The 19,232-nt window shown below is 70.6% G+C and overlaps 3 protein-coding genes across 4 annotated transcripts; 2 read left to right on the top strand and 1 right to left on the bottom strand.

The window, feature by feature from the left end:
- Positions 1-245: 245 nt before the first annotated feature.
- On the bottom strand, positions 246-6,755 carry SAMD4B (sterile alpha motif domain containing 4B; the record flags this gene model as incomplete). The annotated part of the gene is made up of 10 exons (XM_063322113.1): positions 6,373-6,755; positions 4,896-5,346; positions 3,659-4,111; positions 2,752-3,009; positions 2,533-2,642; positions 2,332-2,418; positions 1,352-1,595; positions 1,132-1,217; positions 899-1,017; positions 246-440 (listed from the first exon to the last, which is right to left on the bottom strand). Coding segments are annotated over exons 2-10 (1,748 nt in total), but the record flags the coding sequence as incomplete, so codon positions are not given.
- A 1,923-nt stretch (positions 6,756-8,678) lies between these two features.
- LRFN1 (leucine rich repeat and fibronectin type III domain containing 1) lies at positions 8,679-15,055 on the top strand. 2 transcript variants are annotated; one of them, XM_063322119.1, is made up of 4 exons: positions 8,679-8,737; positions 10,965-11,012; positions 12,290-13,639; positions 14,461-15,055. In XM_063322119.1, the coding sequence occupies exons 3-4, from the start codon at positions 12,312-12,314 to the stop codon at positions 15,044-15,046; spliced, it is 1,914 nt and encodes a 637-aa protein (XP_063178189.1). In that variant the 5' UTR covers positions 8,679-8,737; positions 10,965-11,012; positions 12,290-12,311; the 3' UTR covers positions 15,047-15,055. The 2 variants fall into 2 exon arrangements, with proteins under 2 accessions (XP_063178189.1, XP_063178187.1); XM_063322117.1 differs by lacking the exon at positions 8,679-8,737 and having other exon boundaries at positions 9,475-11,012.
- A 3,065-nt stretch (positions 15,056-18,120) lies between these two features.
- Positions 18,121-19,047, top strand: SYCN (syncollin). The gene has a single exon (XM_063322120.1). It carries the CDS (start codon positions 18,132-18,134, stop codon positions 18,531-18,533), a length of 402 nt encoding a protein of 133 aa, XP_063178190.1. The 5' UTR covers positions 18,121-18,131; the 3' UTR covers positions 18,534-19,047.
- The last annotated feature ends 185 nt before the right edge of the window (positions 19,048-19,232 follow it).

The following is a 19,232-nucleotide window of genomic DNA, read 5'->3' as shown; positions in this document are numbered from 1 at the left end:
CACCTAAGACCCCCCAAATCCCCAGCATCCCCCCCCACCCAGCCCAGGATCCCCCCCCCAAACGCCCAAGGGACCCCCCATCTGACCCCCCCAACCCCTAGGACCCCCCCAAACCCCAAGGGACCCCCCATCTGACCCCCCCAACCCCTAGGACCCCCCCCAAATGCCCAGGGACCCCCCACATCTCACCCCCCAACCCCTAGGACCCCCCCCCAAAAAAAAGGGACCCCGTCCCCGTCACCCACCTGGCGTCCCTGCGCGCCGAGGGGGGGTCCGCCGAGGGGGGGCCGAGGGGCAGGGGCCCCCCCCGCCGGCCCCAGCAGCCCAGGCGGGCGGGGGGCAGCGCGCGGGGGGGCAACGCGAAGGGGCGCTGCCCCCGCCGCCCCCCCGCCCCCCCCACAGAGCCAGCTATGGGGAGCGAGTTGGAGCCGAAGGCCCAGCTGGGGGGGGGGACGGGGACACAAAGGACACAGGGAGGGGGGGGGTCAGGGTGGCAGCCCTGGGGGGGGGGTGTCACCCAGAGTCCCTCTCCCCCCCCCCCCCGGGGAAAATGAGGCACCTCGACCCCGGGGGGGTGGGAAACAGGGCAGCCAGGGGACAAAGTGGGGCACGGGGGTGGCGTGGAGGGGGACACGAGACCCCCACAGACCCCCCAAATTGGGGGGGGGGGGGGGGCTAATTGGGCGCTGGGGGGAGGGGGGGGGGGGCTAATTGGGCACCTTGCCCCCCCCCCCAGGAGATAAAGGCAGCAGTTTAAACCCCGGGAAGTCCCACCCCCCACCCCCCCTCAGGGGGGACAAACTCGGGGAGATGGAGCGGGTCCCAAGGGGGAACTGGTGCAATGGGGAGGGGGGGTCCCTGCGCCCCCCCGTGCCCCCCCCCCGAAATGCCCACCTACCCCTTGGGGGGCCGATAGCCCGGGCCGTCGAGCGGCACCTTCTTGGGGAAGGCGCGGAGCAGCTTCAGGACCTGCTGCTTCCAGGAGAGGAGCCTCTTCTTCTGCGTCTCCGTGAACGCCTGCGGGGGGGGGGGGGGGGGACACGAGGCGGGGGGGGGGGATTGTCCGGCTCCGCTCCCCACCCCCCCACGACCCCCCCCCCCACCCACCCAAACCCCGCGTTCTGCCCCCACCTCGTGGCTCAGGCACTTCTCGAGGAGCTGGAGGTAACTGGTGATGTTCTCCTCGTCCGGCCGCGACACCAGCAGCTGGGTGCACACTGAGCCGGGGGGGGGGCGTCAGGGCATCCAGGCACCCTGACCCCCCCCCCCCGCCAAGAGACACCCCCCCCAGCACTCTGGGACATCCCCCTCCACTTCCTCCAACGAAGCCGGGGGGGGCGTCGGGTCTCACCTTTGCCCATGACGCGGGTGAACTGCCCCGGGATGTCCCCGTCGGGGACGGGGGCGGCGGGGGCTTCGGCGTCGGCGGCCGGGTGGGGGGGGGCGAAGGCATCGGCGGCCCCCGGGGGGGCCCCGTCGGGGGTGCCGTTTGAGGGGGGGGCGGCTGGGGGGGGCCGGAAGGCCTTGATGGGGGTCACCATGATCTGCTGGAGCTCCTGCAGCGCCGTCCACAGGTTGCCCCCCTCCAGGATGTCCTGCGGGGGACAGGGGACACGTAGGACGGGGTTTGGGGACAGGGTGGGGGGGACACACGTGGGGACCTCAGGGGGATCAGGGACCAGCCCCCCCCATCCCTGGGGACACGGGGCTGGGGGGGACCAGCACCACCCTGTGCCATCCCTGGGGACACGGGGACAACCAGGGCCACCCTGTGCCATCCCTGGGGACACAGGGTCATGGGGGAGACCAGGGACACCCTGTGCCAGCCCCTGGAATGCAGAAGGTGGCCAGGGCCATCCCGGTGCCACCCCTGGGGGCCTGAGGGACCCAAGCCACCCCTGGGGACCCAAGGGCCACCCTGTGCCACCAAGGGCCACCCTGGTGACATCCCTGGGGACTCGAGGGCCACCACTGGTGCCATCCCTGGGGACCAGAGGGACCTACACCACCCCTGGGGACCCAAGGGCCACCCTGGTGCCATCCCTGGGGACCAGAGGGACCTACACCACCCCTGGGGACCCAAGGGCCACCCTGGTGCCATCCCTGGGGACCAGAGGGACCTACACCACCCCTGGGGACCCAAGGGCCACCCTGGTGCCATTGCTGGGGACCTGAGTGACCTGTGCCACCCCTGGGGACCCGAGGGCTACCCCGGTGCCACCCTCAGGGACCCAAGGGACCTGTGCCATCCCTGGGGACCTGAGCCGCCCCCGGGGACCCAAGGGCCACCCCGTGCCACCCCTGGGGACCCGAGGGCCACCCTGGTGCCACCTTCTCCAGCGCCCTGAGGACGCTCTGCCGCTCCCGCAGCTTCTGGATGCTGAGGGCGATCTTGTGCCGCGCGCCCTTGGTGACGTTCTGCGGGGACAAGGAGAGTCAGGAGGGGGTGTCCCCTCGCCCAGGGGTGGCGGGGACACGGCGGGGGAAGGGGGGGGGGGGGGAAAAGGGGACAGGGGACGCCCCCCGTCCCACCTGTGACTCGAGGTGATGCTCCGTCAGCGTCATCATCTCCTCGTAGGTCATTTGGGAGAAGAGCGCCGCGTACTTGTGCAGCCGCAGGCTCTTCAGCCAGGAGGGGACATCTTTGGAGGAGGGGGGGGGGGTGGAAAAAGGTGACAAGGGGGTGGCCGTCAGGTGACGGGTCCCCGCGACCCCCCCCCCTCCCAGGCCCACCCACGGGCTGTCCCCCACCTTTCATGCCGCTGCCGTCCTCCTGGAAGGTGTTGCGGCCGCCGGCCGGCTCCTCCGTCTGCTCGCTGCCCGAGGAGGCCACGCTGCTCTGGGGCGAGAGGGGCGCGTGGTCCCCGAAGGGGGGGCGGGGGGGCACGGGGACAGCGGCCTCGTCCCCCGGCGTCCCCCCCGGCCACTCGCTGCCCCCTCCCTGGGGGCTGCCAGGCACCAGCGAGAGGGAGCGCTTCAGCGGGCTGGGGTGCAGCTGGCAGGGCAGAGCTGTGGGGACGGGGGGTCAGGGGGGGCCCGGACTCCTGGGTCCCTTCTGTGGGACCCCCCCAAAGTCCTCTGTGGCCCCCGTGGTCCCCTCTGTCCCTCACTGTCCCCCACAGACCCCATCTCAGCCCCTAAATGTGGCCCCCAGCCCCTTTGTCCCCTCCCTGTCCGTCATCCCCCCCCCTGCCCCCGCCAAGTCCCTCCTTGGCCCTTGTTGTCCCCCCCCCCAGACCCCTTGTCCCCTCCAGCCCCATCCCTGTCCCCCCGACCCCTCCTCAGCCCTTAATGCCCCCCCCCCAGGCCCCTTCCCAGCGCCCTTGTCCCCTCCATCCCTGTCCCCCCTCATCCCCTCCTCAGCTCTTGACATCCCCCTCCCCCCCCCCGAGCCCTTGTCCCCTCCAGACCTGTCCCTGCCCCCCTGTGACCCCTCATCAGCCCCCCAGGACCCCCATCCCCTCCAGACCCCTTCCTGAGTGTCCCCCCCGACCCTTCCTCAGCCCTCTTGCCTCCCCCCACAAGTCCCTCCCCAACCCCCAGACCCCTCCCTGTCCTTCCCTAGACCCCTCCCCATTCCTTGTCCCCTCCGTGTCCCTCCCCAGACCCCTTCCCGTCCCCCTTGTCCCCTCCTGTCCCCTCTCCGGTCCCCACTCACCCGCTCCCCCCAGGCCATTGCCGCTGGCAGGGGGGTGGAAGGGTGGGTGCCCGTTCTCCCGGGGGGTCGCCTCGGGCCAGGGCGGCCCCAGCTCAGTGGCCGGGTGCTCGGGCCACTCGTGGGGGGGAGGCGGGCGCCGAGGGGCGTCGGGGCGGGGGGGGCGGGCAGGGGGAGCCCCGCCGCCGGCCAAACGCTCCTCTAAGTGGCCCAACCAGAGGGCCAGGGCGCTGCGGTCGTCCAGGGTGGTGGCAGGGTGGATGAGGGCGTAGGAGAGGAGCTGCCGGCTCTCCTCCACGCAGCGGTTGCTCTCGATGGCGTAAGCCAGCACCTTCTGCAGCCGCTTCATGTACTCGGCCTTGGCCGCCGCGTTGCCCGGCTGCAGCAGCGGCAGGTGGGCCAGCAGCAGGGCCACCGCCGCCTCCGCCGGCTCCTGTGGCCACTGGCTGATGGCCGCTGGGGGAATAAAATGACGGGGGTTGGGGGGGGGGAGCCCGAGCCCCCTGCCTCCAAGTTTGTCCGGGAGCGCCCAGGGAGACACCACCCCCCGCCCCAGGACCACAGGGGGGCACCCGGGGACAAAAGGAGAGCCCTGGGGTGAGGTGGGGAGCCCCCCCCAGGCACCCAGGGAGCTCTTGGGGTCCCCATAAAGCTCCCAGGGGGCACCCAGCACCATGTGGGGAGCCCCCGGGGGGGGCAGGATGAGGCACCGGGGGTGGTGAGAGCCCTCAGGGGCTCCACGGAGACCCACGGGGTCCCTACAGAGCCCACCCGTCCACCCAGAGAGCCCCCCAGAGCCCCCCACCCCGCTCAGGGACCCAAAGGGTGCACAAGGGGGCCTGTCTGTCCAGCCGGGGAGCCCCACACAGCCCCCCCCCCCATCCGCGGGTCCCTACAGAGCCGACTTGTCCACCCAGGGAGCCCCACAGAGCCCCGTGGGGCCGTTCAGAGCCCACCTACCCACCCAGGGAGCCCTTACAGAGCCCCTCCACATGCACAGGGAGCCCCACAGAGCCCCCTCACCCACCCAGGGAACCCCACAGGTCCCTCGAGAGCTCGTTTGTCCACTCAGGGAGCCACGCAGAGCCCACCCACCCACCCAGGGAGTCCCACAGAGCCTCGTGGGGCCCTACAGAGGCCACCCACCCACCCAGGGAGCCCCCCAGAGGCTCCCACCCCCCGCCACGGAGCCCCGGGGGTCCCTGAGAAGCCCCCCCTTCCCCCCCGGGCGGCGACTGACCGGCACTGTTGGCCTCAGCCTCGAGGAGGTGGATGTCGGCACAGTCGGCCAGCGAGTGCTCGAGGCAGAGCTGGAGGAAGCGGGCCTGGGTGCGGGTGACGCGCTTCAGCAGCGAGAGCAGGGCCACCGTCTGCTCGCACTCGTTCCAGCCCTTGAACCACCCCGCCACGATCCCCACCTGATCCCGGAACATCATGGCGGTGCCGGGGGCGAGGGGGGGGCTCACGGTGGCGGCGGGGAGGGGGAGACGCGGGGCCGGCCGTGCCCCCCCCCCTCACATGGCGGCGATGCGGCGGCCGCGGTGGGGGCCCCCGCAGGGGCTGGCTGAGGAGTCGGTGCCCCCCCGGGCCAGGGTGGGCATGGGATGGGGAGGAAGGAGGGGGGCGACGAGGCCCCGACGGCTCCGGTCGGGCCCCCCGGCTGCGTTCCCGTGGGAGAGCCCCGGAGATCCCTGTGGAGAGAGAGGAAACGGGGCGGTGTGAGGGACAGGCACCCTCCATGGGGACCCCCCAGGGGGATGGCGACCCTCCCACGGGGACAGGGACTCTCTGTGGGACCGGGGACACCCCCCACGGGGACAGGAAACCCCCCCACGGGGACAGGGACTCTCTGTGGGACCGGGGACACCCCCCACGGGGACAGGAAACCCCCCCACGGGGACAGGGAACCTCCATGGGACCGGGAACACCCCCAACGGGGACGGGGACCCTCTGTGGGCACCCACCCAGGGGGACAGTGGCCCCCCTACCAGGACAGGGGGACAGAGACCCTCCGTGGGGACCTCCCAGGGGGACGGGGCCCCCCCCAGGGGAACAGGGACCCTCCGCGGGGACCCCCACGGGGACATGGACGCCCCCAGGGGGACAGGGATCCTCCGTGGGGACCCCCACGGGGGGACGAGGACTCCCCCACGGGGACGGGGATCCTCTCGTGGGGGACTCCCGCGGGGGACGGGGACTCTCCGTGGGACCAGGGACACCCCTCCACGGGGCTGGGCACCCCTGCAGGACCCCTCCGGGCAGGGACGGGGACCCCCCCGCCGTGCGACCGGTTCAGCCCTAGCGAGCGTCCCACGGGGGTGCCCACCCCACTTCCGACACCCGGAGAAGAGATCCGGGGCCCCGGGGACACACGGGACCCCGCCGGGAAAGGACGCGGGACCCCCCGAAGGGCCCGGTAGCACCGTCCGCCCTGGGAGAGCTGACGGGGGAGCAGCCGAAAAGGCGGGGGTGTGGGGGGGGGGCGCGGTGCCCTTCAGCGCCCCTCGGCGGGCGGAGGAAGCGGGAGGAGGGGCTCGGGCCTAGCGGGGCCGGGGCCCGGTACCGGGCCTGGGGGGGGGGGGGGGGCGGTCGGTCAGGGCCCGGCCGGGGGCGGCACGGGCCCGGGGGGCACGGGGAGGGTCCCGGGGAGGGCCCCGGGTGTGAGGGTGGGGGGTCCCGGGGGCGGCAGCCGGGGCCGGGGCCGCCCCTCAACTCACCGCCACCGCCGCCGCGCTCGGAGGCGCCGTCGCCGCCGCGCCAACGTCAGCACGCACGGGTGCGTCAGCGCGCCGCCGCGCCTGCGCCCGCCGCCGAGCCCCGCCCCTTCCGCCGCACGCACGGACGTGACGGAAGGGGGTGACGGCCAATGGGAGGGGGGCGCTGGGGACACGCTTCCGGCGGAAGGAAAGGGGGAGCGTGACCCCGCCTCCCGCCGCCCCGCCCCGGCTCCCCATTGGACGGCGGCGCTGCCAATGGGAGCGCGGGGGGGGTGGGGTGGGGGGAGCGGAACGCGCGGCAGCGCAGGGAGGCCACGCCCCTTGTCCTCGGCCACGCCCCTTGTCCTCGGCCACGCCCCCTCCCCGCCCGCTACGTCCCTCCCGAGGCCACGCCCCTCCCTCAGGCCCCGCCCGTCTGACTGACCACGCCCCCTCACGCACCAGACCACGCCCTGTCCATTTAGGCCACGCCCCCGGGCGGTGGCCGGGCCTCTCTGGGGGCGGGGCTTTTGGAGGCGTGGTCTGAGGGCGTGGTCGAGGGTGTGGCTGGGGGGGGCGTGGCCTGTAGGGGCAGGGCCGTGACTCTGGGGCCCTGCAAACGGGGGGCACGACCCCGGTGACCCCGTCCCCCAGCGTCCCCAGTGTCCCCCAGCGTCCCCAGCCCAGGTCTCCTGGTGTCCCCAGTACGTCTCCAGTGTGTTCCCAGTGTCCCCCAGTGTCCCCCAGTGTCCCCCAGTGTCCCCCGCGCCTCGTCTCCTCCAGCCCGTCCCTGCTGTCCCCAGCGGCTCCGGCCAACATGTCCCCGGCCTCCGGCGGGTGTGGGGTCTGGTGGGACAGGGACGGAGGGACGGAGGGATGGATGGATGAAGGGACAGAGGGACAGAGGGACGGAGGGACGGAGGGATGGAGGGACAGAGGGATGGATGGACAGAGGGACGGAGGGACGGAGGGACAGAGGGACGGAGGGATGGATGGACGAAGGGACGGAGGGACGGAGGGACAGAGGGACGGAGGGACAGAGGGAGGGCAGGACAGACGGACAGAGAGAGGGAGGGATGGACAGAGAGGGATAGGGATGGAGGGAAGGAAGGAAGGACAGACGGACAGAGGGACGGACAGACGGGGAGGGAGGGCCGAGGACTCGGGGGGACAGACGGAGGGACAAGAGGGATGGAGGGAAGGGATGGACGGACGGACGGACGGAGGGGTGGAGGGCTGAGGGCAGGGCGGGGGGGGACAGACAGAACGGACAGAGGGATGGACGGAGGGAAGGACAGACGGACAGACGGGGGTAGAGGGACAGAGAGATGGAGGCGGGGAAGGACGGACAGACGGGGGGGGTGGAGGGCTGGGGGGGGCCACGGACGGACGGACAGAGGGACGGAGGGAAGGACAGACGGACAGACGGGGGTAGAGGGACAGAGAGATGGAGGCGGGGAAGGACGGACAGACAGAGGGAGGGACGGACGGGGCGGGGGGGCGGAGGGCTGGGGGGGACCAGACGGACGGAGGGAGGGACGGACCGAGGGGGGGTCAGACGGAGGGACGGACGGGGGGATGGAGGGGAGGACGGACGGACCGACGGACGGAGGGAGGGAGGGAGGGTCCGTCCGTGGGTCCGTCCGTGGCCCCGCCCCCCGGCCCCGCCCCGGCCCCGCCCCGGCGGCTCTGCGGCTCCGAGCGGCGGCGGCGGCGGCCTGTGCCGGCGGGACCGGGGCTGCACCGGCACCGGCACCGGCACCGCCCCGGGGCCGCCCCGCCGCCATCCGCCCCCCCCCGACACCCCGCTGCCGCCCCGCCGTCCCGGTAACCCCCCCTCGGCGTCCCGGTAACCCCCGGCATCCCGGTCCTGCCCCCCCGGCATCCCGCTACCCAGCCCCGACATCCCGGGGTCCCCCCGCCCCCAGCATCCCGGTACCCCCCCTTCCGGCATCCCGGTACCCCCCCAGCACCCCGGTAACCCCCGGCACCCCGGTGCCCCCCTCCAGCACCCCGGTGCCCCCCTCCATCATCCCGGTACGCCCCCCCCCCCCAGCATCCCGGTACCCCACCTCTGGCATCCCGGTACCCCCCAGCATCCCGGTACCCACCCCCCCCCCCCCGGCATCCCGGTTCCCCCCCTCCCCGGTACCGGCATCCCCCCCCCATCCCATCGCCCCTCCCCAACCCCGCTACAACCGGGCCCGGTGTCCCCCCCGGCCCCGCTCCCCCTGCCCCCCCCTCCCCATCCCCGCCCATGGCCCCCCGGGGGGGCGAGGCCTGACCGGGCCCGGTTCCCCCCCCCCTTTTTTCTCGGTGCTCCCCCCCCCGTCTTTTCCCGGCTCGGAGCCGCCATGGGAGCATCCGTGGGCTGAGCCCCCCCCAGGTACCGGGGGCTTCACCGGGGGGGGTTATGGGAGGGGGGGGCACCGGAGCGGGGGGCACCAGAGGACGGGGGGGCACCAGGGGCTGGGGGAGGCACCGGGGGGGGGCGGTCCCTGGGTTGTGCTGGGCTGTAGTGGGCCATACTGGGCTGTACTGGGGCTGTACTGGGCCACACTGGGCTGGGCAGTTCTGTACTGGGCTGTACTGGTATGCACTGGGTCTGTACTGGGCTGGGCAGTCCTGTACTGGGCTGTACTGGTATGCACTGGGTCTGTACTGGGCTATACTGGGCTGTGCAGTCCTGTACTGGGCTGTACTGGGGCTGTACTGGGCCACACTGGGCTGGGCAGTTCTGTACTGGGCTGTACTGGTAAGCACTGGGTCTGTACTGGGCTGGGCAGTCCTGTACTGGTCTGTACTGGTATGCACTGGGTCTGTACTGGGCCAAACTGGGCTGAGCTGTCCCATACTGGGCTGTACTGGGTCTGTACTGGGCTGAGCTGTCCCGTACTGGTCTGTACTGGGCTGTGCAGTCCCATACTGGGCTGTACTGGTATGCACTGGGTCTGTACTGGGCCATACTGGGCTGTGCAGTCCTGTACTGGGCTGTACTGGGACATACTGGGCCATACTGGGCTGGGCAGTCCTGTACTGGGCTGTACTGGTATGCACTGGGTCTGTACTGGGCCATACTGGGCTGTGCAGTCCTGTACTGGGCTGTACTGGGACATACTGGGCAGTCCTGTACTGGTCTGTACTGGTATGCACTGGGTCTGTACTGGGCCATACTGGGCTGTGCAGTCCTGTACTGGGCTGTACTGGGCCATACTGGGCCATACTGGGCTGGGCAGTCCTGTACTGGGCTGTACTGGTATGCACTGGGTCTGTACTGGGCCATACTGGGCTGTGCAGTCCTGTACTGGGCTGTACTGGGACATACTGGGCCATACTGGGCTGTGCAGTCCTGTACTGGGACAAACTGGGCTGAGCTGTCCCATACTGGGCTGTACTGGGTCTGTACTGGGCTGTGCAGTCCTGTACTCAGCTATACTGGGCCATGCAGTCCCATACTGGTCTGTACTGGGCCATGCTGGGCTGTTCTGGGCTATGTCGGTTTGTACTGGTCTGTGCTGGGCCACACTGGGATATGCTGGTTCTTACTGGGTTGTGCTGGGCCATACTGGTCCGTGCTGGGCCTTACTGGGCTGTTCTAGGCCATACTGGGATACGCTGGGTCTTACTGGGATGTAATGGTCTATACTGGGCTGTGCTGGGCCATACTGCTCCGCTTTGTACCGTACTGGGTCCTACTGCGTTGTACTGGGCTGTTCTGGGCCATACTGGGCTATACTGGGCTGTTCTGGGCCCTACTGGGCTGTACCGGGCCATACCAAGCTATACTGGGCTGTACTGGCCTGTACTGGGCTCTGCTGGTCTGTACTGGGCCATACTGGGGTAGATGGAGCCGTACCGGGCTGTGCTGAGCCATACTGGGTCATACTGGGCCATGCAGTTGTACTGGTCCATACTGGTACATACTGGCAGGTACTGGTGGGTACTGATGGGTCCGTACTGGTGGGTACTGGTCTGTACTGGTCTGTACTAGTGGGTACAGGTCCATAGTGGTCTGTACTGGTGGGTACTGGTGGGTACATGCTGGTGGGTACTGGTCCGTACTGGTCTGTACTGGTGGGTACGGGTTCATACTGGTCCATACTGGTCTGTACTGGTGGGTACTGGTCCGTACTGGTCTGTACTGGTGGGTATGGGTCCATACTGCTCCGTACTGGTCCATACTGGTCCATACTGGTGGGTATGGATCCATACTGGGCTGTACTGGTGGATACTGGCAGGTACTGACGGGTCCATACTGGTGGGTACTGGCGGGTACTGGTCCATACTGGCCCATACTGGTCCGTACTGATGGGTATTGGTCCATACTGGTCCATACTGGTCTGTACTGGTGGGTACTGGTGGGTACTGATGGGTCCATGCTGGTGGGTACTGGTCCGTACTGGTCCATACTGGTGGGTACGGGTCCGTACCGGTCCGTACCGGTCTGTACTGGTCTGTACTGGTCTGTACTTGTGGGCATTGGTCTGTACTGGTCTGTACTGGACCGTAGGGGTGGGTATGGGTCCACAGTGGTCCGTATTGGTCCGTACTGGTCCGTACTGGTCTGTACTGGTGGGTATTGGTCTGTACTGGCCCATCCCCTGTCCCCACAGGCCCCGCGGCGACGCCCGGACGGGACCGAGATGGAGCCCTGAGAGGAGGTAACGGGATCCCACGGGATCTCACGGGGGCACGCGGGAACACGCCGGGCACACGGGATCTCACGGGATCACACGGGATCTCATGGGATCTCATGGGATCACACGGGACACACAGCAACACGCCAGGCACGCGGGATCACACGGGATCTCGTGGGATCTTATGGGATCTCATGGGACACACAGCAACACGCCGGGCACGGGGGATCACACGGGATCTCACGGGATCACACGGGATCACACGGGACACACAGCAACACGCCGGGCATGGGGGATCACACGGGATCTCACGGGACACACAGCAACACGCCGGGCACGGGGGATCACACGGGATCTCGTGGGATCTTACGGGATCTCATGGGACACACAGCAACATGCCAGGCACGGGGGATCACACGGGATCTCACGGGATCACACGGGATCACACGGGACACACAGCAACACGCCGGGCACACGGGATCACATGGGATCTCACGGGACACACAGCAACAGGCCGGGCACGCGGGATCACACGGGATCTCATGGGATCACATGGGATCATATGGGACACACGGGAACACGCCGGGCACACGGGATCCCACGGGATCCCACAGGAGACACGGGGTCACGTGGGAACATGCCGGGCACACGGGATCTCATGGGATCCCACAGGATCCCACAGGAACATGCAGGGCACACAGGATCCCGCGGGATCTCACGGGATCCCACGGGGCTACACGGGATCACGGGGGATCACGGGGGATCTCACGGGACTCACGGAATCACACGGGAACATGCCGGGCACACGGGATCACACGGGATCACACGGGATGTCGCAGATCCCAGGGGATCGGGTGGGGTCCCCCCTTTGGGCCCGATCCTGCCCCCTGCCCCCCCCTTGGGCCCGATCCTGCCCCCTTTGGGCCCGCTCCTGCCCCCTGCCCCCCCCCCTTGGGCCCGATCCTGCCCCCTTTGGGCCCGATCCTGCCCCCTGTCCCCCCCTTGGGCCCGATCCTGCCCCCTTTGGGCCCGCTCCTGCCCCCTGCCCCCCCTCTTGGCCCTGATCCTGCCCCCCCGGGCCCGATCCTGACCCTGTTCCCCCTTTTGGGCCCAATCCTGCCCCCTTTGGGCCCGCTCCTGCCCCCTGCCCCCCCCTTTGGGCCCAATCCTGCCCCCTTTGGGCCCGCTCTCGCCCCCTACCCCCCCCCCCGGGCCCGCTCCCGCCCCCCATCCCCTCTCCCACCCCTCGCCCTGACCCCGTGTCCCCCCGTCCCCCCCCCCCCAACTCCGTGTCCCCGCAGGCGCCGCCGGGGCCGGCGGAGGATGGCGAAGCTGCTGGTGCCCCTGGTGATGCTGGGGGCGGTGGCGGGGTCCCACCGCTGCCCCCCCCGCTGCCTCTGCCCGGCGGCCGCCCCCAACCCCACCCTGCTGTGCGCCCGCACGGGGCTGCTGGCCGTGCCCCCCACCCTGGACCGCGCCGCCGTGGAGCTGCGCTTGGCCGACAACTTCATCGGGGCCGTGGGGCGCAGCGACTTCGCCAACATGAGCAGCCTGGTGCACCTCACCCTCTCCCGCAACGGGCTGCGCCGCCTGGCCCCCGGCGCCTTCGCCGACCTGCGGGCCCTCCGCGCCCTCCACCTGGACGGCAACCGCTTGCCCGCCCTCAGCGGGGCCCAGCTGCGGGGCTTGGCCAGCCTCCGTCACCTCATCCTAGCCAACAACCAGCTGGCCGCCATCGAGCCGGCCGCCTTCGCCGCCTTCGCCGCCACGGTGGAGGATTTGGACCTCTCCCACAACAACTTACCGGCCCTGCCGTGGGAGGCGGTGGCCGGCATGGCCAGTTTGGCCACCCTCACTCTGGACCACAACCTGCTGGAGCGGGTGCCCGCCGGGGCGGTGGCCCGCTTGCCCCGGTTGGCGCGGTTAGACTTGACGGCCAACCGCTTGCGGGCGTTACCGCCGGTGCCGGGGCCGCCAGGTCCCAGTTTGGCGGCGGGGGGCAACCCTTTGCATTGCAACTGCGAGCTGCTGTGGCTACGGCGGCTAGCGCGGCCCGGCCGCCTGGAGAGCTGCGCCTCGCCCCCGCCGCTGGCCGGGCGCCTGCTCTGGGCCGTGCCGGAGGAGGAATTGGCGTGCCGGGCGCCGGCCATCGCTGGGGCGGCCGCCGACCCCGCCGCCGTCTTGGAAGGGCAACCTTTACGCTTGGGTTGCGCCGCCGCCGGCGACCCGCCGCCGGCGCTGCACTGGCTGGGCCCCGACGGGAGGCTGGTGCAGAACGGCTCGCGCCGCGCCGTGGGCGCCGACGGCTCCTTGGAGCTGCGGGTGGCCACCTTGGGCGACCACGGCGCCTTCACCTGCGTGGCCTCCAACGCTGCCGGCGAGGCGGCCGCCCGGGTGCAAGTGGCCGTCTTGCCTTTGCCCGTCCCCCGCGGCGACGGGGACGGGGAGGGAGAAGCCGGGCCGGGTCCTTCCGACATGGCGCGGGCCGGCGGCAACGAGTCGCGGGCCACGGCGGGCGAGCGGCGCGTGGTGGCGGCCGAGCTGACGGGCTCCTCGGCGCGGATCCGCTGGCTGCCCCAGCGCCACCTCCCCGGCATCCGCATGTTCCAGATCCAGTACAACAGCTCCCTCGACGACTCCCTCGTCTACAGGTGGGTGCCCGCGGGGGCTGGGGGGCGCTGGGGCCTTTTGGGGGGTTTCGGGGGGTTTTGGGGAGTGCAGGCTGCGGGGTTTGGGGGCGTTTCCCCGCGTTGCGCCACGTGGGAACGGGGGGTGCCGGGGGGGCACAGGGATGTTGCACGGCACAGGGTGGCATTGCACGGTGCCACGCGGCACGGCGCCGCGTGGCGTCGCTTGGCGCCACACGGCATCATACAGCACCGTGCGGCACCACAGGGCGCCGCGTGGCACGGCACGGCGCGGCACCGCGTGGCATTGCTTGGTGCCACGTGGCATCGCGTGATGACATGTGGTGTGGCACGGCACCACGTGGCGTCACACGAGGCCGCGTGGCACCACACGGCACCGTGTGGCATCGCTTGGTGCCATGTGGCACGGCACGGCACCACGTGGCATCGCACGAGGCCACCTGGCACCTTACGGGACCGTGTGGCATCGCTTGGTGCCATCTGCCGTCACCCGGTGTCAGGTGGCATCGCCCGACACCACGTGGCATCGCACGAGGCCACATGGCATCGCATGGCACCACGCGGCGTGGCACGGCGTGGCATCGCATGGCGTCGTATGGCCCGCTGCGGCACCACGTGGCACCGCGCGAGGCCATGTGGCACCTCCCAGCGCCGCGTGGCATCGCACGACGGCACCGCCTGGCATGGCACAGCGCCACGTGGCATTCGCATGGTGCCGTCTGCCATCGCCTGGCGTCGCGGCACCGCCCGGCCATGCCGGTGCCCGCCAGCGCCGCCGTGTCTCTCCCTCCTGCCCCGCCCCCGACCTGTCGGTGCCCCCCCAGGCTGCTGCCCCCCTCCAGCCGGAGCTTCGTGCTGCGGGACCTGGCGGCGGGACGCCAGTACGACCTCTGCGTCTCGGCGCTCTACGCCGAGGGGGCCGCGGCGCTGCCCACCCCCCGCGCCCTGGGCTGCGTCCGCTTCGCCACCCCCGGGGAGGCCCCGGCCTGCGCCGCCCTCCCCCGGCCCCACTTCTTGGGGGGGACCGTCATCATCGTCATCGGCGCCGCCATCGCCGCCTCCGTCCTCGTCTTCATCCTCATCCTCACCGCCCGCTACAAGGCGGCGGCCGCCGCTCGACGCCCCCCCGCCGCCGTCGCCAGCGTCTGCTCCCAGACCAACGGCACCCACAGAACCCCCGAACCGGAGCCGCCGCCGCCGCCGCCGCCGGCCCCCCCGGCTCTCCCGCCCACCGCGCCCATGGGTGCCGGCGGGCTGGGGGCGCGGGGGCTCTTCCCCAGCCACAGTTACCCCCGGCGCGCACGGACTCGGCGCCACGGCTCCCTGCCGCGCCTCGACCTGCCCGAGGGGACCCCCACCCTGCGCCCCTCCTTCGGCAGCACCCACTGGATGCTGGAGAGCACCGTCTAGGGGAGGGGGGGGGGACACAAGGGACGAGGTGGGGGGGCAGCACCCAAGGGTGCTCAGGGGCAGCCAGGTGCGACGGGTCCTGGGTGGCCCCGGGTGCTCCTGGGCACCCCCGGGGGGCCGGGACACAGCCTTGGGGGCTCCTGGGGGAACCAAACGCGCCCTCGGGTGCCCTCGGGGACCAAATGCGTCGCCCTTGGGTGCTCTTGGGTGTCCGAACGGACCCTTGGGTGCTCCTGGGGGACCAAACGCAGCGCCCTTGGGTACCCTTCGGTGCCCGAACGGACCCTTGGGTGCTCACGGAGGACGAAACGCAGCACCCATGGGTGCTCCTGGGCGCCCTTGGGTGTCCGAACAGACCCTTGGGTGCTCCTGGGGGACCAAACGCAGTGCCCTTGGGTACCCTTCGGTGCCCGAACGGACCCTTGGGTGCTCACGGAGGACGAAACGCAGCACCCATGGGTGCTCCTGGGCACCCTTGGGTGTCCAAACACACCCTTGGGTACTCCTGGGGGACCAAACACAGCACCCTTGGGTGCTCCTGGGTGTCCAAACAGCCGCTTGGGTGCTCCTGGGGAACGAAACGTAGCACCCTTGGGTACCCTCTCGTGTCCAAATGGACTCTTGGGTGCCCTTGGGTGTCCGAATGGACCCTTGGGTGCTCACGGAGGACCAAACGCAGCACCCATGGGTGCTCCTGGGCACCCTTGGGTGCTCCTGGATGTCTGAACGGACCTTTGGGTGGTCCTGGGGAACCAAATGCAGCACCCTTGGGTGCCCTTGGGTGTCCGAATGGACCCTTGGGTGCTCCTGGGGGACGAAATGCACCCTTGGGTGCTCCTGGGCACCCTTGGGTGGTCCTAGGTTCCTGAACACAGCGCCTTTGGGTGCTCTTGGGTGTCCAAACGGATCCATGGGTGTTCCTGGGCACCCTTGGCTCCCCAAATACAGCCTTAGGTGGTCCTGGGCCCCCTCGGGTGCTCCTGGGGGACCAAACGCGACAGCTTTGGGTGCTCCTGGGCACCCTCGGGTGCTGTTGGGTGCCCGAACCCACCCTCGGGTGCCCCCGGGTGCCAGCCGACACCCCCACAAGCCCCCGCGGGGCGCTCCCCGAGTCCCCGCGGGCACCCACGGGCCCCCCCCAACCCCGGCACCCGCGTGCTCTCCCCCATTGGTATCCATGTGCCCCCCCCCCAGGGGCACCCGTATGCAACCTCCCTGTCCCCGGGGGGCACCCCCGATGGGGGACACGGACCCTGGGACTTGTGGGTGCCCCGACACGCGTGTGCGCCCCCCCCCCGGCCTGCCCCCCGCCGCGGTGCCTTCGGCCGGGCCGGCGGCGGGGGGGCCCCGCACACGCCACTGACATGTCTGCACAGATGACACGAGAACCGCAGCCCCCCCCCCCCCCCCCCCCGAACCCCAACCCAACCCCCTCCCCCCAAAAAAAAAACCCCTCACGGGGGGGGCCCGGACGCCTGGGTCCCCCTTGTGTCCCCCCCCCTTGCCCCCTGTCCCCCCCGCCTCGGCCCGGGGCTCCTATCTGGCTGGTCTGGATAACCCCCCCCATGCCCCCCCCAGCCCCATTTACCCCTTCACACCCCCCCGCTGCCCCATCACCCCCCTATTTGCCCCCTACCCCCCCAATCTGCCCCCCCCCACAGCCCCACTTACCCCCCATCTCGCCCCACCAGCCGCCCCCCCGGGCCCCCCCCGGCCCGCTGCAGTGTTTAACACAAGTTTTTACATTAAAAACCTGTGCCCCCCCCGCCCGGGGCGATTAAACCTTTTGTGTGTGAAGAGGAGGGGGAGCCGCTCTCTCTTTGGGCGGGGGGGGGGGGGGGGGCTCCCTGTCGGGGGGGGGACACAGGGGGTCCCCTCTGTCTCTGGGGGAGCCCACTTTGTCTGGGGGGGGATCCCCCTCTGTCTTTGGGGGGGGGGGGTTGATCTCTCTTTCTGGGGGGGGTCCCTCTGTGTCTTTTGGGAGGCTCTGGGGGGCTCCCGGGGGTCCCCTCTTTCCGGGGGGGGGGGTCCCCTCTGTCTCGGGGGGGGCGATCCGGGGAGCCCCAGCCTCATACGAGACCCTGGAGAATCCCCTCTCCGTGTGTGTGTTCCCCCCCCCCCCCGCCCCATCAGAGGCAGCTCCCTGCATGCAAATGAGCTCTTTAGTATGCTAATGAGGTGGGCGCCACCGAGGGGGGTGGGGCTATGCTAATGAGGGTGCCCCCCCCCGCGGATGCCGGGATACGGTTGCCAGGGCCGGTTGCCAGGATACGGTTGCCAGGAGACGGGGAGGGGGGGGGGAAGAATGATGCTGCTGCCCGGAGACCACCGGGCACCCCCCCGCCCGCAAGGTCATTAATATGCAAATCAGGGGACGGAGCATGCACCCCCTCCATTACTGTCATGTCCCCCCCCGGCTAATTACCCTCCCTCATTTGCATACAGCACACCTGGGTCCCCCGCCTGCCCCCCCTCCACGTGCCTCAGTTTCCCCAAGGCCACAGTCAAGGAGATGGGCGGGGGGGGGGGGGGGGGGGGGGGGCGCGGACGACAGGACACCTGGGTCCCCTCTCAAGGGGGGGGACACAAATGCCTGTGTCCCTTCCCAGGGGGGTGGAGGTCCCGGGGGGGGCCCAGAGGCCCGGGTCCTTCTCAAGGCGGAGGGGGGGGGGTCCCCGGACACCTGGGTGCCTTCCCAGAGTACGGGGGGGTGGGTGTAGGTCATGGAGGGGGGGGGCCCAGACACCTGGGTCCGTTCTCAAGGAGGAGGGGGGGGTTCCTGGATGCCTGGGTCCCTTCCCAGGGGGGGTGGGTGTTTTGGGGGGGGCGGTGGAGATCCTTAGGGTGGGGGGAGACACCTGGGTCCCTTCCCAGGGGGGAGGAAGAGGAGGGAGGTCCCGGGGCGGGGTGGGGGGGAGACACCTGGGTCCCTTCCCAGGAAGGGGGTGGCTGCAGGCCTTTGGGGGGGGTGGGGGACCCAAATGCCTGTGTTATCTCGCCCCCCCCCCCCCCCCCCCCCCCGCATCACCCTGTCCTTGGGCGCGGGTATATCTGCGCGGCAGCGGGGCCAGCAGGGGGGAGGGCGATGGCGGCGGCGTTGGTGGCCTTGCTGGTGGCGGCGGCGGCGGTGACGGGGGCCGAGGCGCAGTGCCCGGCCCCCTCCGCCCTGCGGACGGCCAACGGCACCCGCATCTGCGCCCAGCTCTACACCGACAACAGCCCCTACTACGACCAGTGCTGCGCGGGGGAGGTCCTGGTGGTGGACCCCGGCGACGACGTGCCCTACATGCCCCGGGGCTGGGGCAACAGCATCTCCTCCTTGGTGGTGGGCACCCGCTGCGAACTGACCGTCTGGTCTCGCGCCGGCAAGAGGGGGAAGAGTCGCCGTTTCGGGGCCGGGGCGGTGCCGCGGCTGCAGGAGGTGCGGCTGGGGCTCTTCGGCGACTGGAACAACGCCATCAGCAGTTACTACTGCAAGTGCAACTGAGGCCGGGGGGGGCACAGGGCGGCGGGGGGCAACACCAGTCCAACAAGAGTCAGCACGAGCCAACGTGGGCCACTGCAAGCCAAGGCAGGCCAGTGGAAGTCAACGTGGGCCAAGTCAACGCGAGTCAACACACGTCAACGTGGGCCAAGACAAATCAACGTAGGCCAAGACAAGTGAACGTGAGTCAACGCACGTCAACATGGGCCAAGACAAGTCAACGTGGGCCAAGACAAGTCAACGCGGGCCAACGTTAGCCAGCGTGAGTCAATGCGGGCCAACGCGAGTCAACGCAATCCAACACAAGCCAATCTCGGCCAAGACAAGCCGACGTGAGTCAACGCGGGCCAAGCCAAGCCAAGGAGGGCCAAGCCAAGCCAACACAACTCAAGGCGAGTCAACGCGGGCCAAGACAAGTCCCCGTGAGTCCACGCAGGTCACCGTGAGTCCACGCGGGTCACGGATGACAAATGTGGGCTGCCACGCGGTGACGTGGCAGTGCCACCCCCCCTTCTGCCCCCCCCCCCGCCCCCCCACTCTCTCGTAGCCAATAAAGCCTGGAGGCCGCAGCAGGTCCTGCCCCACGGGTGCTTTATTCCGGGGGGAAGTGGGGTGGGGTGGCAGGCAGCCCCCCCCGGGCGGCTTTGGGCAGGGAAAGTGGGGTCCCTCCCACCGTCACCCCCCTCCTCCTCCAAGCAGGGA

This window comes from Chroicocephalus ridibundus, unplaced genomic scaffold (genome assembly GCF_963924245.1).
Source record: "Chroicocephalus ridibundus unplaced genomic scaffold, bChrRid1.1 SCAFFOLD_485, whole genome shotgun sequence".
NCBI classification, from domain to species: domain Eukaryota; kingdom Metazoa; phylum Chordata; class Aves; order Charadriiformes; family Laridae; genus Chroicocephalus; species Chroicocephalus ridibundus.
The sequence above is the reverse complement of the archived record's forward strand: the minus strand, read 5'-3'. Positions and strand labels throughout refer to the sequence as shown.

Coding starts and splice junctions, on each gene's coding strand:
- LRFN1 (XM_063322117.1), top strand. CDS start 10,660: ATGGGTATTGGTCCATACTGGTCCATACTGGTCTGTACTGGTGGGTAC. Junction 11,013..12,289: donor AGATGGAGCCCTGAGAGGAG/GTAACGGGATCC, acceptor GTGTCCCCGCAG/GCGCCGCCGGGGCCGGCGGA. Junction 13,640..14,460: donor GACGACTCCCTCGTCTACAG/GTGGGTGCCCGC, acceptor GTGCCCCCCCAG/GCTGCTGCCCCCCTCCAGCC.
- SYCN (XM_063322120.1), top strand. CDS start 18,132: ATGGCGGCGGCGTTGGTGGCCTTGCTGGTGGCGGCGGCGGCGGTGACG.